The 16,177-nt window shown below is 34.2% G+C and overlaps 1 protein-coding gene across 10 annotated transcripts in view; it reads left to right on the top strand.

Moving 5' to 3' along the window:
- Positions 1 to 16,177, top strand: part of LOC122531095 (protein cycle) — a 92,242-nt gene that overhangs the window by 14,099 nt on the left and 61,966 nt on the right. For 7 of the 10 annotated variants that reach the window (XM_043658685.1, XM_043658686.1, XM_043658684.1 and 4 more), the window contains exon 2: positions 2,147 to 2,206. The exons of 1 other annotated variant lie outside the window; for it this stretch is intronic. In XM_043658685.1, coding sequence (XP_043514620.1) covers positions 2,158 to 2,206 — 49 coding nt within the window. In that variant the 5' untranslated portion in view covers positions 2,147 to 2,157. Of the gene's footprint in view, positions 1 to 2,146; positions 2,207 to 11,328; positions 12,013 to 12,162; positions 12,474 to 16,177 lie in introns of those variants that run through there. 2 more of the 10 variants (XM_043658691.1, XM_043658692.1) reach the window with 2 other exon arrangements.

Genomic DNA, 16,177 nt, shown 5'->3' with positions numbered 1-16,177 from the left:
CCTGGTCATAGCTATCCTTTCTTTTCTGCTTAGATTGTTATTTGGTATTTTTTGATAGAAATGGTGTGCTATGTCATGTATTTTGGCTCTATTTGTCGTAGTCCAAATTCTGTTCCATTCTTCTATTTCCGCTTTGATCGTTGAAGCTAGAAGGTCTTGGGATTGGGGTGTTGGTTCTCGAAACGTTGTCGATGCTTTTTGTTTGGAGTAAGATTGAAAATTATAAGAATTGGAAAATCGTGACAGGACTGATTATGTCGATCAAATTTGATAGCACACATAGTACAGTGTAAATCATGTTATACGCGTTGAAAACAAAATATCCTGCAATTTTTATACATGTACATTTGTTTAAAACTTTACCACTTTTATGAAAGATTCCAAGCATTTCGCACAGCACAAGCAATATAAAAGTATTTGTGAGTCGTGGCACGATATTTATATTTGACGATATTTATGAGAATTAAAGAAGTCGCCTTTATTTTCCTGTTGATTGGTCTCCTCGCGAGTGCTTTTTAATTTGACGTCTTGGCTGGTTTGAAGGTGAGGATCGTTCGTCGTGTTTCGTCTTTACGTCTGAGTGAACAATTCCCAACTTAATTAACGAGTTTTATCGAGCCAATTATAAAAACGTACAATGACCCAAAGAGAGGAGATCCGCTAATTTGACTTACGAGTAAATGCTCGCGCCTCGTAAATAATAATTTCTTTTCCTTTATTAATCATTATCGATCCAAGCCAATTCATTAATGAACAACTCTTATTTCCACGTATACATATAAAGTACTTATTATTATCCCATTAAGAAGGAAACGATGAAATAATTATGTATATCGCACTGTTAAACAATATATATAACAATTATATGTATTACAGCGTTAAATTTTATTGGCAAATTTCATCGAATCAGAAACACAAGAAACGATTTAAAACATAGTTTGACAAGATAGTTTCAACGAATTCTCTAATTACGGATATAATTTGTAAATATAAATATGATAAATATAATATAAATATATTAAAATACATAAATATATATTTTAAAAATATATATTTACATTTTATAAATATAAATATAAATATAATAGATATAATATGAACATATTAAAATACAAAATATATATTTAATGTGTATTTATATATTTTAAAAATATAATTTATAATTTATAATTTGAAAATATATATTTATAATATATTTCATAAATATATTATATTATATTTATATAATATATAATTATTAATAATAATTAAAATAAATTATATTATATTTATTATATTATATTTAATTTGTAAATATAAATATAATAAATATAATATAAATATATATTTATGTATTTATAATTATAAATATAAACATAGGTATAATATAAATATATTAAAGTACATAAATATATATTTATATATATTAAAAATACTATTTATATAATTTATAATTTATATTTTGAAAATATATATTTATATTATATTTTATAAATATAAATATTATACAATTTATAAATACAAATATAGTAACCTAAATTTATTAAAAAGACACTGATGAAATGAAAACTTTCCATTAGTTGTTAACGAATTGATAAAAAACGAAGAAGCCTTGTTATCTCTTTGCACAGCTCGTATAATTATCGCAACATCGATTAGACGATAGTTTCGTAGATGTTCTGTCCGTTAAATAATTCCATTTAATGTTTGTGTATCGTGATGACAGAATAGTCCTTTGAAGTAGTCCGTTTAAATCGGATTATTTATAAACTGAAAAACATATGCGTAATTTGAACCTCGTTCACATGGAACATGTCATTCTTTGTAATTTTAACCGCTACCCAACACATACATATTTCGCGTTCCAATGCGAAATCGCGTATACCAGACGCAATGTTAGGCTTCTTTTGCGAAATCCACTTCATGTTCACGTGTCTTGAATTTTCTGCGCATCGACAGATTCGTTAGAAAAGTTGATGCAGACAATGCTTTCGGAGGTTTCTATAATTAACTGTGCGACAGTGTTGATGAATTGACCAACTCGATTCTTTAACGAAGGAAAATGACGATTGAATTACGTTCGACACGAGTTCGTTCATTTGAGAAAATTATTTTCAAAATTTGGCAATCTGCTTTCGAAAGTAACGATCGAACATTTTATTTACAGATAATTGGGCCATGCTGCCAAATGAAGGCTCAAGCGGAACTGCTCGAAGTAGATTTGAGGGTATGCTCGCTTTCCTTTTGAATTTTATGCTAATATTTTTGTCACAATGGATATATATATATATATATATATACTTTTGCTTCAAGTGAATAATATAGTTGTTTAAAAATGTTTCGTATCAATATCATCCAGTTGTTCGACTCTCGTTTTTAATTCCAATAGTATTTCCGACTGCGTCGAGTCAAAAGTATTACCTCAATTTATTACAAGGCTCATTCGTTATATGAGCATAATTAGGGGAACAGAAGAATACGATTTCACGGGCAGGCAGGCTTTTCCTTTTCTGGAAGGAAATATCGCGTTGCACAAGATTGACCAGTGTTATCTTACCAATCAACTCCGGGGAGACAGAATCTCTGGTCACTCGGCAATCTGAGAAAATAATTGATACCTCGATATACGGTTGCCAGTAACCGAACGATATTCAACGAAAGAAATTTCACACGAACAGAGAGACCTTTGAGCACGCTGAACTTCGTGACTTTCAATAATCAATCGACAATCGTCGATTCGTAGCACTTTCAACGAATGTCGTCGGTTGATAGATTATTATCTCGCCTCGTGTCAAATCGTCCCAGAAACGAGATCAAATTCCGACGATATACACTTCAGCCACTTTAACATAATTAGTAAAAAAGAAATTTGCTCGAAATTGGTACCAATCAAGGAACTGCCCTTTGAAGTAAATTTCAATTGAAACACTTAAAGTACTAGGGAGTTATTGGCAACAAAATTAGCGCATAATTAAACCTAGTTGTTAATGACCTCGTTGTCGATGCGACTTTAAACCTGCATTAAAAAAAAAAGAAAAAAAAAAACGTTGCGTTTGTCTACATTTTCCCTTTTCCCACGCATTCCTTCAGTCGGCCATCTGGTTTTTCGATGTGTCTGCTTTCCCTTTTTCTGCGACTCTTCGAAGCTATTTTTCAGGTGCTGATCTTCGTTAAGTCGTACTTACAATTAAACTACAGCTAAAAGTTATTGCTTAAATCTACGATTCTATATATTTTTGAATTATTATTATTTAATATTTTATTATATTATTTAATATTTAATAATGATAATTTTATAATAATATTATATATTTAAATATTAAATATTATATAAATTATATTTAAATATAAAGATTATATAAATATTATATATTTAAACAATACATATTATATGAATATTATATATTTAAATAATAAATATTATATGAACATTATATATTTAAATAATAAATATTATATAAATATTGTATATAATATTATATAAGTGTTTTATATTTAAATAATAAATATTATATGAATATTATATATATATTTAAATATTAAATATTATGTAAATTATATTTAAATATAAATATTATATAAACATTATATATTTAAATAATAAATATTATATATAATATTATGTAAATATTATATATCTAAATAGTAAATATTATATAAAATATTTATATTTGAATTATATATTTTTCTTTATAATTTTGTTTCTTATATTTTGATGTTTTATTAAAAAAAAAAAAAAAAATAAGTGGAAAGGAACTTTTGGCCCACCCTGTACTGTATCGTCGTCAGTCATATCGAAGTCACCTAAACCACGCGCGTAAATAGGCTTTTAATTTTTGCTTTGTCTACTTTTTCTTTTTTATTGCGTTGCTTGCTGCATTTCTCGCAGTTACGTCGCACGGCGCCAATTTTAACCAAAAAATGGCCCTGAAAACTGGGGAAAAAAAAAAAAAAAAAAAGAAAACGGGGAAACGCGACAAATGCTCGATCGAGAGGTCGCACTCGGTTGTCGCAATTTTCCACCCCTGTGAACTGGTTGGCGCGCGTTTGTCACATTTGAGGATTATATTCGCGTGCCGGCGAGATATTCCATTTCGAAAATATTTCACGGCGCGCCGGTAAGCCGATGGGCTGGTCCCGTTAACAAAGGTTAAGGATCGGTTGTTTGAAATACATACGTACATACATGCATACGGTTTCTCCGCGAATAATTGGATAAGCGTGCTGTACGAGTGAGAGAAAGAGAGAGAGAGAGGGGTAACAGCGTGCGAAATCAACGTAAATTAATCGAGCAGGCTGATCTCCGGTTACCGAAAAATCACGCTAATGAGTACGCGGGGCCGATTTAGAGGAGGGATCGGAGAAATGTCTCTCTGTGGTCACTTCAAACGTCACTGTCCGTCATAAATCAGGGGGTGGATGATACAACGGGGGACGATGACAATTACCGTTGCGTTACAAACAGATCGGTCCGCCTGCGATCGGGCTTAATTCGTGCAATTAGCGCTAATTAATACAATCATATTATATCGACTATTTCACGGAATCTTGGCGTCGATCGGTGATCGAGAGATTTCGTAAATGCCGCGCAACTTCGATCTTCGTTGATCTTCGATTCCAGGCAGGATTTTCGAATTTCATTTGTTTTGAAATAACAAACGGCGTGATTTTTGTATTATTGCTCCAACTGCTGTATGTTTTCCGTAATTTATCATTTTTAACGGTTTGTATATATATATAGAGTTGTATTCGTTTGAAAGTGAAAGAATCAGAAATGATTTTATTAAAAGTATTAGAACGTGGGAGACGTATGATAATGTAAGTATTAATAAAAAATAATCGCACAAAAAGTTAAACCGGCGTTTCCTTGAAACGTGATGAAACGGATGTGCAAAATTTCAAAACATAACTTCGAATCTAATCCAACGAATATCGCTTGAAAACGATAGTTTCGATTTACAATAATAACAATCGACACAGCGATTCGTTTGTCACGGAAAATTTCGTCTACGCGAAATTTCCTTTTGGCAATTTAACCACCTTGCGCTTGGCAACTGATTGCGGACCATAACGAGTGACCAAACCGTATACAATAATTCGTCGTTTTCTCTTTGAATAGAAATTATTGAGTAGTAATAAATTTATTATTTGTTTACTCAAATATACTTAAAACTGAGAAAATGTTACAATTTTGGAACAAAAAATTCTCAACGTGCCTGGCGCAAGAGGTTAACGAGGATATTTTCATCCGGAGCTACCAAATTTTAGACGATTTATTGGATAAAAGAATGTTTAATTATCACGTATACAGTATTCTGTAACCGAGTAAGATTCTACGTAAAAAAATGAGACGAAAAGAAAGAGTTTGTTTTCGAAGGAAAATTTATTAAGTACCGGACACACATATTCTATCTGCAAAAATAAATGAAAAGTGTGGAGTAAGGCTCGATTTTCAAGAAACTATATTTCCTTAAAAATTTCCTACACGTGAGGTTGATCAATTTTCAAATTCGATTTTCTAAAAAACGAAGGCTTCACTGAAAGAATTTTATTCTTTATTTTCAACTCTTTTTTTTTTTTTTTNTTTTTTTTACGTAGAATCACCTTTTACTCGGTTGTACCAGGACACACTGTAGAAAGTTTTAAAATGTTGGTCACTTGACAATTTTACCCAAACAAGTATTACCCAAACTTTGTTTGCTGAAAATTTTTTCTAAGAACAAACACGTTGCCTGAGAATTGACCACTTCTAACAGTTCTAAAATTTTAGAAACGTCAATTACAGAACTTGGTGAACGAGACACGAAATTCTCAAACATGCAACGTATACGACGGTATATTTACTGTGACCGAATATCGACCGAGTACCGTTACGATTCGTACAAAATAATAAGAGAAACTTTTTTCATAAAACATCTACGCTCCCCCACGCGTCGTTTCCTTCGAGTTGCTCCTGTTTACGAAGAGTCCCTGTACGAGAAGTCGGCAAACGTCATTCCACGTCTTCTTCATTGTTGAAGGGATCGCTATCGATGAATTGCAATTCTTCCATGGACTGCAATTTTTCAAATCGAGCGGACCAGTGTTGTTCACACTTGCAAAGTGCATTCGTATCATGTGGAAAGCAAAGAAAATGCAGAAACCTGGGGGGGGGGGGGGGGGTGAAACGTTGAAAATCATTCTCGATGTGTTTGCCATTATTTCTCTGTCGCATTACCTTCCCTCGTGCACGTTTATTCACGTACATATATATATATTTATCGACTCGATGAATAACTGGTTTCTTTTACTCTCACATTGAATCCCCCATAAACACGCGTATGCTGGTATTAACGTCTGGCACGAACAATTCACACTTCGTCGGCTTCCTCTGATAGATATCGAAAAGAAATTCCTTAAAATGCACGCTTTAAAGGTGATGACACCGTCTCGAGCTGTCGCTGTGCAACAGCTATAACAAATGATCGTTGAATCGGTGCACGTGGAACGAATCAATTAGTCGATTGGGTTGATTGTCGTTCTTGAAAATTTTCAAAATACGCGCAACACAGTTCCACGTGGAAACGTCAGTGGGATTTTTTATGAAGTTGCCAAGTTACGCGTGTAGGGTTTGTTTAATTTCGTTAAGATCAGCGCGATCGATCGAATTAAGGTGCAGTGATTAATTTATTTGACTATTTGATTATTTAATTATATTTTCCTTTTGAACGGTTGTTCGAAATGTTCTGATCGAATTAATTGTATCATTTTTACGCTCATTTGATTTCAATAACCGGGTTTCAAAACACGGCGCTTCTCTCGAACGGGAGTAACCCTCGCGTTACCTTATTGGAAGCTTTCCAATGACCCCTTGCACGCTCAAGGGGAAGCAACTCGTAGGGGATGAGGCCCTCATTGTTCGCGTTCTCGATTTCCTTCGAATTTCGAGGACGATAAAATCGCGGGTGTATCATTTTTTTTTCTTTCTCTAGCTAGTTTCTCTCTCTCTCTCTCTCCTCCTTGCGTTACGTCATGATAAAATTGATCAAAACGTGTCGTCGCTAATTTACACGTCAAATGATAAAAATAAAAACGAAAATACTTGTATGTTGTTACTTTGTTTCATTAGCACTGTAACACATGAGACATATCATTATTATAGCGATAAAAAGTTTCAAACCAATTTGAAAATTTATATAAAAATTATGTACATGACTGTTGTAAGTATTTAATTCATTATGCAATTAGTATACATAATTATTTTATGTTATATTATATTATACTATATTATTATACTATATTATATTGTATTATATTATATTATATATATTATATTGTATTGTATTGTATTGTATTGTATTATATTATATTATATTGTATTATATTGTATTATATTATATTATACATATAATATGTAACTTAAATATAGAATTAGTATTAATAATAATTACCTTCGCCACAAATATAACGAACCATCGAAATAATTGCTCAACCTCCGTGAAACGCATGTTTCGCAACAATTTTACAAATGTATACATTTCTGTATCATTTCATCTTTGAAATTTATTTTTTTCAAATCAGTATAATTGTGTCTCGTCACAGTGCTAAGGAAATTTTCGAGATGTTTTACAAAACACGTGTAATACGTCCAAAGAAAAAAAGCAACTTTCTTTTCTCTCTCCATCGAGGATTGCTCGAAGTCGAGAGATTTGAATTCAAACGACTTGACGAATTTTTCACGAGGCTGCACCCGAAACCGAAAGAAGGAAATTACGTGATTGTTGATCTTCCATCCGAGTCAGAATTGAAATTGCTCGATATCGATGTCATTTCTCGGACGTATCACGTAATACGCAGTTCTCAAACGATTTCAGGCGACTAGATCGTTTCCAGGATGCGAGCTATTATCGCGGTTTCGCACTGTAATTAACGAAACCCGTGTCAATAAAGAAAAAAGAAAAAAGAAAAACAGATGAAAAATAATTCATGCAAATATTCCATTATGGAAATGGGCAACGTCATTAACATTTTCAACGATCTGTCTTTTTAAATCCAAGTAATTCTCACGTTGCCAAATAACTTGCCAACAGAGAGGTTGGTAAAAAAAATAAAGATAACTTCCGCTACCTCTGAATTGAAGCTTTTTGTTCAGACACAAGTGGTCAAAATTTTTCAATTTATTTCCCCACGTATTTTATCCATTTTTATATTTTTCTAATACTTTCGAATACAATGGATGATCAGTTAACGAACCATTAATCCAGTTCTAAGACTGTATCCGTATTGTTCGTTAAACGATCACCCATTGTATGTGTCATTATTTTAAATATTAGAAAATTAGAATGGATTCATATCTTTTGTGTGTAATTTTCAAATATTATATAATATTATAATAATGTAATGTATAATAATAATATTATTATAATAATGTAATGTATAATAATAATATTATTATAATAATTTGTAATATTATAATAATATTGCTTGTATAATATTATTATAATAATATTATAATATTATAATAATACTGCTAATACAATATTATTATAATAATTTGTAATATTATAATAATACAGACGTTTAATGACATAAGAAGAACAAAAGAATTTTAGAAGAAGAAATTTCTACTAAATGACGCTCAATTGACACTCAATAATTCACATAAACAAAAAGAAAAGACAGAATAGTTATGACAAGGCTTAGAACAGGACACTGCAAACTTACACATGAGTACCTATTAAAAAAAAAAATGAACCCCCAATGTGCAACCAATGCAATCGAATAATATCAACCCATCATCTGTTATTTGAATGCAGCGAGTACCACGCTCAAAGGCAAAAATACAAAATAACATCACCAGCAGCCCTGACGTCGCAGAAACACATAAGAAAATGTCCTGAACTGTCTAAAAGAAACTAACATCTACCATAAGATATAATCGTCTAGAAAAGAAGATCGTAAATTCGACGTTAACCATAAATTAAAAAAAAAAAAAAGAAATTCACATAAACTAGACTTCTTATTGCTTCTTGCGAAAGTTTAGAAAACGATGGAGGATACTATTTTTCCAGAAATTGAAACTATCATTAACTCTTGTATAGTATACTTGTTCTAGCAAACCTACACGTTGACGATTGCTTTAACCTCTTGCGCTTGAATGACATGCCACGCACGCCGAGAACTTTTTGCCCTAAAATTGCAATATTTCCTCAGTCTCAAATACATTTAAGTACAACCTAGGCAAAACAAGTAATAAATTTATTACTTCTCAATAATTTCTATCCAGTGATATCATACCGACATGTACAGAAAGAAAAGAAAGCAATTATTGTATACGATTCGGTCACTCGCTATGGTCCGCAATCAGCCAACACAAGTGGTGAACCTCTTCCACGCACGTCGAGAATTTTTTGTTCCCAAAATTGCAATATTTTCTCAGTTTCAAATATATTTAAGTATAATCCAAGCAAAATAAATAATAAATTTATTACTTTTCAATAATAACTTTTATCCAGTAATATCATACCGACGAGTTCAGAAGAAAAAGAAAGCGACGAATTATTGTATACAGTTTGAGTCTCTCGTTATGGTCCGCAACTGGTTAACCTCTTGCGCTGGAATGACGTGCCACGCACGTCGAGAATTTTTTGTTCCCAAAATTGCAATATTTTCTCAGTTTTAAGTATACTTAAGTATAACCCAGGCAAAACAAGTAATAAATTTATTACTTCTCAATAATTTCTATCCAGTGATGTCATACCGACGTGTTCAGAAGGAGAAGAAAGCGACGAATTATTGTATACGGTTCGGTCACTCGTTATGGTCCGCAATCAGTTGCCAGCGCAAGTGGTTAACCTCTTCCACGCACGTCGAGAATTTTTTGTCCCCAAAATTGCAATATTTTCTCAGTCTCAAATACATTTAAGTATAACCCAGGCAAAACAAGTAATAAATTTATTACTTCTCAATAATTTCTATCCAGTGATGTCATACCGACGTGTTCAGAAGGAGAAGAAAGCGACGAATTATTGTATACGGTTCGGTCACTCGTTATGGTCCGCAATCAGTTGCCAGCGCAAGTGGTTAACCTCTTCCACGCACGTCGAGAATTTTTTGTCCCCAAAATTGCAATATTTTCTCAGTCTCAAATACATTTAAGTATAACCCAGGCAAAACAAGTAATAAATTTATTACTTCTCAATAATTTCTATCCAGTGATGTCATACCGACGTGTTCAGAAGGAGAAGAAAGCGACGAATTATTGTATACGGTTCGGTCACTCGTTATGGTCCGCAGTCAGCTGCCAGCGGAAGTTGGAATTTCACACGTTGGAAAGATATAATAAACAAAATATACCATTCGAACGATTAGTTCCATCGCTGTGTCGTTTCACTCGAAGTGACGACGCTTCGTAAATAAATTGCTAAATTTATGATACGAAGAAAGAGGTTTGTCTCGAGGGTAAAGGGTTAAAGGAAGAAAGGCGAAGTTCGAAATGAATTTTCGAGCGATTCCGACGCGAGTAGGTCCGAGGAGGTCGCGCGAGAATCTTATTGGTTTCCTGTTGAACCTTCCCGAGGGATTAGACCTGCGTAGGATGGTCGCGGTGCCATCCGCGCTGTATAAGCGCCGAGGTGTAGGGCGGTTTAGTCACTCCCACTTACGCCGGTGACACGCGACCGCGTGGTCTGTTCCCTCGTGTTCTCCATCTGCCGCGAATTTTCAAAGTGCACGACAGAGAAAACGAAATCTCGAGCGTCAGATTAACAAAATCAAGTTTTCTGCGAATTTTCTACGAAGTTTCTACGAATGACTGGACTGTCAAGTTCAGAATCGAAGATACGCGAACGTGAAGACAGAAGGAAAGATCAAAGAGGTTCTTTTGCTGTCGTCGCTGCAAATAATTAGCACGGTGATAAAGTGTATTCACAGCAGAAAAAAAGTGCTATCTTCAAGCGATATTGACACAAATCAGCGGTCGTAGAAACCAAAAAAAAAAAAAAAAAAAGAGAAATCTCTTCGATGCGAAGACTTGGGAAGAAAATTCTTTCACTCGAGGAGTGAGTCGATCAAAGAGTAACAGACGCGACTGAACAGTCAATCGAACCATCGATCGTCGAAAGGAAGGAAGTTCAGTTTTCAAAACCATAACAGAGCAGAAGCGTGGAGCAAGGTTGACACGTCAGAGGTGTCATTTTCCACTGATTCTTAAGATATCGACGATAGTCAGCGATCGTACAAGTCGTAAAGATCTTCATCGGGCGCGAAGAAAATCTTCTTGAGAGGAACTCGAGAAGACTTTGGTTGTCAACCAAAGAGACGACTGAACCACATCGGTCGTCGAAAGGCCGGAAGTTGGAATTTTGACAAACGAGCGGGAAGCAACGTTGACAGAAGCGCAAAGTAACAGTTTTAGTCGCCTCCCACTTGCGGTGGCGAGGTGGAAAAGCACGTGGTCCAGAGAGAGCAGCGGTAATCGGTGCCACCGGCCAGGATCTACCGGCGGTGTGTTTCGTTCCACTTCCACCTCTAGCTTGGTCCACCACCACTAACACCGCCACCACCCGCGCTCAGTGTTCGTTGGCCGTCTCCAGGCGAAGAGTGCGCGCGAGTTGGCAAAGCCGCTGGCTTGTTGTGTGCCACCACTACAACCCACCACCACACAACCAACCAACTCTAATGGTACAGTAGCGGCACGGCAAACGATCGCGAAGGTTGCCACACGTGTGTGTCGTCGTCGCGGTCTTCCTCTCCACGACGTGTGCGTCGTCGTTGTCGTCGTCGTCGTCGTCGTCCCAAAGAGGTGGCCGCCTCTTCTTTCGGCCAGGTGACTAGCACGTGACCTTCGCCGTCGTCGAGGAAGAGAATACTCGTGGCTCGCGATACTCGGGCTCCGGTGATCCGCGAGCGGCACGACCTCGTCGTCGTCGAAGAGGCACCCTCGAAGCACGAGGGCATCGGCCGAGAGGAGGGAAGGCGCCAGGCCTTCTGCGCTCCTCGAGGATGCCGCCGCTTCCTCGTCGTCGGCGACGACGTGGATGTACGCGCTACTCGGTAAGCCTCCACCACCGCCAGAGGAGTAAATTCCGAACGTGGTTGCAACCTGTGAACGTGCGTGTGTGAATTCTTCTTCTTCTTCTTTTTTTTTTTTTTTCTTCTTTTTTTAACTCGGAAGCAACAGGAAGGATTTCTTTCAAGACGGAGGATGTTTTTCAATTTATCGAGCTCGTCCGTGGTCGATCGATTAGGAGCAACGATTCCAGTGATTTCGAGATGCATTCTTGCTACGAGATGGTTGCCCCTCTCGGTCTCAGATTCTTCAGGCCCGTGCGTTATCGAGTGCAACAGTGGTGAAGAACGTTGCGAGTAAGTCGCGGTGAAATTACATATGGTTTGGTGGAACGACACGTGCCAGTGAACATGTGCGTGGTTCTTCCTCTCGGATCTAGTAGTAGACTACGTAGAAAATCGACGCGTGTCGGCGAACTGCGTGCCACTGGAATCCCACGTCCAAGGTATCTCCCTACTTTCTCCATTTAACATCGCGTACAACTAGTCCTTTTGCAACTGCCCGATCCTATCGCGAGCCTAATTTACGTACATATATCTAATTTGCTCGAACGTTCGTAGATATCTTCGAGAATTCTCCTTTTCAAGAAGGGGAGCGATGCACGCTTTTTAACGTCTGCGTCGAACATCTTTGTACGTAAAAAAAAAAAAAAGGTTTATTTCGAAATTTTCGTTTCCTTCGTCTTCGTGGAAAGTAGAAGCGGTAGGAAAATTTCTTTCTTCTGGTGCAAAACGCTCTGTTCCCCCTGTCGAGCAGCGTTTGATCATTCCCCCTCGCGGTGTAGTCGTAATAATTTTCTTCGAGATTGCTCTCTTCTGATTTGATACGAACCATTATCTTCTTATCTACCTATTACACTCTATCTCGAGCGAGCAGCACCCTTTTTCTGGAGTTTCCAAGGTGAATTCAATGCGATTCTCGTGTCGCTGGAAAACGAGATTTCGCACGCGAGTTTTTCAGTACTTCGAAAATCACTGTTACTAATGTCCGAATTATCAGTCGTTGAATTATCTCTACACTACCTATCTTATATCTTCGTTTACTGCTTTCTTTTTCGAACGTTTTGTGGTATTTGTATTTACTTCATTCTTCATTCGAACTAATATTATGTTTTTTTTCACGTCGTAAACTCGCGCTTTGAAGTTCTCTCCTTCAGCGACTTTCACTACGATCGATTAAAAAAACGTAATTGGGATCATCCGTTATCATTCGCTTGTCATTAGCTTCTATTCTAACTTTCTTCATTTCCTTCGATTCCCTGAAATTGCAAAGCTGCCGTTTCATCTTTGATTTGCGACAGACAGCGTGACTGAAATCACACGACGGACGGAAAGTGTGTTTGCTCGTTCATTAGTTTGTTTAATTTCACGCATACGACGAGTCGATTCTATGTTGATTCGATTCTAGATAAGAATTTAGTTTGAGAAACGCGCGAGAATTGGAGATGTTCTGCGTTTCACGCGGTTCTCTTGCACTGCGTCTGGATTTGTGAGGATCGCTTTCTCGATGATGTAACGTGTGTATAACGATATAACTTAGACGCTTTTTGACTTGATAAAAAAATTTTCACCGACGCGCAGTTCTTCTCAAGGTCGAGCGAGAATCAACGTCACTTTTCGATGTTATCTTCGTCAGACGTAAGCAGAACCTCCTTTTTCATTTAGCTTTCGTTGTCTAGAGAAACATTTATCGAGACGTTTCACTAATTGCCCTCGGTACGCAATATACTGCCGATAAAGTTGCTGATTATAATTACTAATTTCTTTCTGGCTTTCTAGTACTAGACAGCGAGCAGAATAATTTTCAATCATCCGAAACGAATGAAAGGAAATTTTTGAAAAATAATTAAAAACAACAAGAATCTGTTAAGAAATAGTCTTACTATGTGACTATGAAAACTTATAATTGTGTATTGATCGTTCATTCGCGACAATTAAAATATTTCACAGGGTAACAAATGAGACCTTATTTCAATTAAATAAATTATATACTATTGTTAATTATACCTGACGTGCACACGTCTACGTCCTGTTTTTGCATTATCGAAATTACAAATTTCATTCAAACGAACGACGTTTCGTCAGCACAGCGATCGTTATCGATTTTGTTCGTAATTACGTAAATAATCCTCGTGTCGCATAACCGAATGAAAAAGTCATCGGTTCCCAATGTCTTTTACATAAGAGAAAAGTTTCAGTGATATGTTTCCAAGTGGCTCGACTGGTTGTTACAAAATTACAATCAACGTCATTGCACCATTGCACGGTATGATGATCGTTAGCCTTCGAATCGCTGAATGAATTTTACGCGAGACGCGTTGTTGTGCAAACTGTACCTGACGATCGTGCACTTGTGTTTTACATTTACGAACTAGTAAAAGATATTCCGCTTAATAGTAACAATTTCTAATAAGATCGATCTTTTGATAATAATTTTATAACAAATTTGATATAGAATAATATAATAATATTTTATTAATTTTATAATAATTTTGATAGTAAATTTGACATAGCATAGCAATAGCATAATATGATTTATGATAACTATAGTTTATAATAAATTTGATAATAAATTTAATATAGAATAATATAATAATAATTTTTTAATAATTTTGATAATAAATTAGGTGATATAGACTAATATAATTTATGATAACTATAGTTTAAATATAGTTTAGAACTATAATTTATAATAACTTTGATAATAAATTTAATATAGAATAATATAATAATAATTTTATAATAATTTTGATATAAAATATAATAAATTTAATATATAATAATATAATAATAATTTTATAATAATTTTGATATAAAATATAATAAATTTAATATAGAATAATATAATAATAATTTTATAATAATTTTGATATAAAATATAATAAATTTAATATAGAATAATATGATTTATGATAATTATAGTTCAACTATAGTTTAGAACTATACTTTATAATGACTTTGATAATAAATTTAATATAGAATAATATAATAATAATTTTATAATAATTTTGATAGTAAATTAGGTGATATAGAATAATATAATTTATGATAATACTATAATACTATAGTACTATACTATACAATACTATAGTTTAACTATAGTTTAGAACTATAATTTATAATAACTTTGATAAGAAATTTAATATAGAATAATATAATAATAATTTTGATAATAAATTTGACATAGAATTATGTAACAATAATTTATAATAAATTTAATATAGAATAATACAAAGTATAGTAATACAGGTATAGAATGATACAAAGTGAACAGATTTTTCCTTAGAATTTCAAATAGAAACAATTGAGAGTATTCTGCAGGTTACGATAAAAATTAATTATTTATTAACTTTAGAAATAATAACAATTTGCCTTCACCTCTCATTTGTGAAAATTAGAATCTTCTCATCGAAGTAACTGGAAATTATTGAATTTTAGGAAAGAGAAAATTCTCTTCCGTTCCTTCGGAAGTTGCCAAAGTCGAAGACTTTGAAGTTTGAAATTTATTTTGGAGTTAACGATGGTGACCGATCTTGATTCCTCTAACGCGATCGACTTTCTTAATCGTTTTATTGTCTCTAAATGACACTCGCGCTGTGTTATTCCCTATTACGTAATTGAAGTCTCGCTTTCCTCGCGTGGAAAATTTCAGAGCGTCATTTTCTTAACGTATTTCCATTTACGTAATAATCATTCACGCTTCGTGCAATATTCATTTACATGTCTGCTCGTGTATCCGTCTGCAAAATTCATCTAGACAAAAAGTTCTCATTGTGTTGACAAATGAATAATTAGGCATTAATATTATTCTCCTAAACCTGCATCCTTCAAGAAATTCTTTTCTTTCTCGTATGGGAAAACAGGCAATAAAAGTGATAATACTATTTCGAGACTAAGAATTCTAGTTCGTATTAGTAATAAATAATAAATAGTTGTTAAACATATAGTAAATAGTTGTTAGTTTCTAATGAATAATAATAAATTGTATTTATAAATTCTCTCTGTAATTTAAAAATTACACTACTCTAAAATCAAAAATTTTATCTAAATATCTTCACATGTGGTTATTAAACACAACAATTGTCCATCTCTGAAATTCAAAAATTACACTACTCTAAAATCAGAAATTTAAATGTCTTCACCTTTAAAT

The sequence above is a fragment of the Frieseomelitta varia genome, unplaced genomic scaffold (assembly GCF_011392965.1).
Source record: "Frieseomelitta varia isolate USP_RPSP 00005682 unplaced genomic scaffold, Fvar_1.2 scaffold_372, whole genome shotgun sequence".
In the NCBI taxonomy this organism is placed as follows: Eukaryota; Metazoa; Arthropoda; class Insecta; order Hymenoptera; family Apidae; genus Frieseomelitta; species Frieseomelitta varia.
Note: the sequence above shows the minus strand (reverse complement) of the source record. Positions and strands in the feature narration are given on the sequence as shown.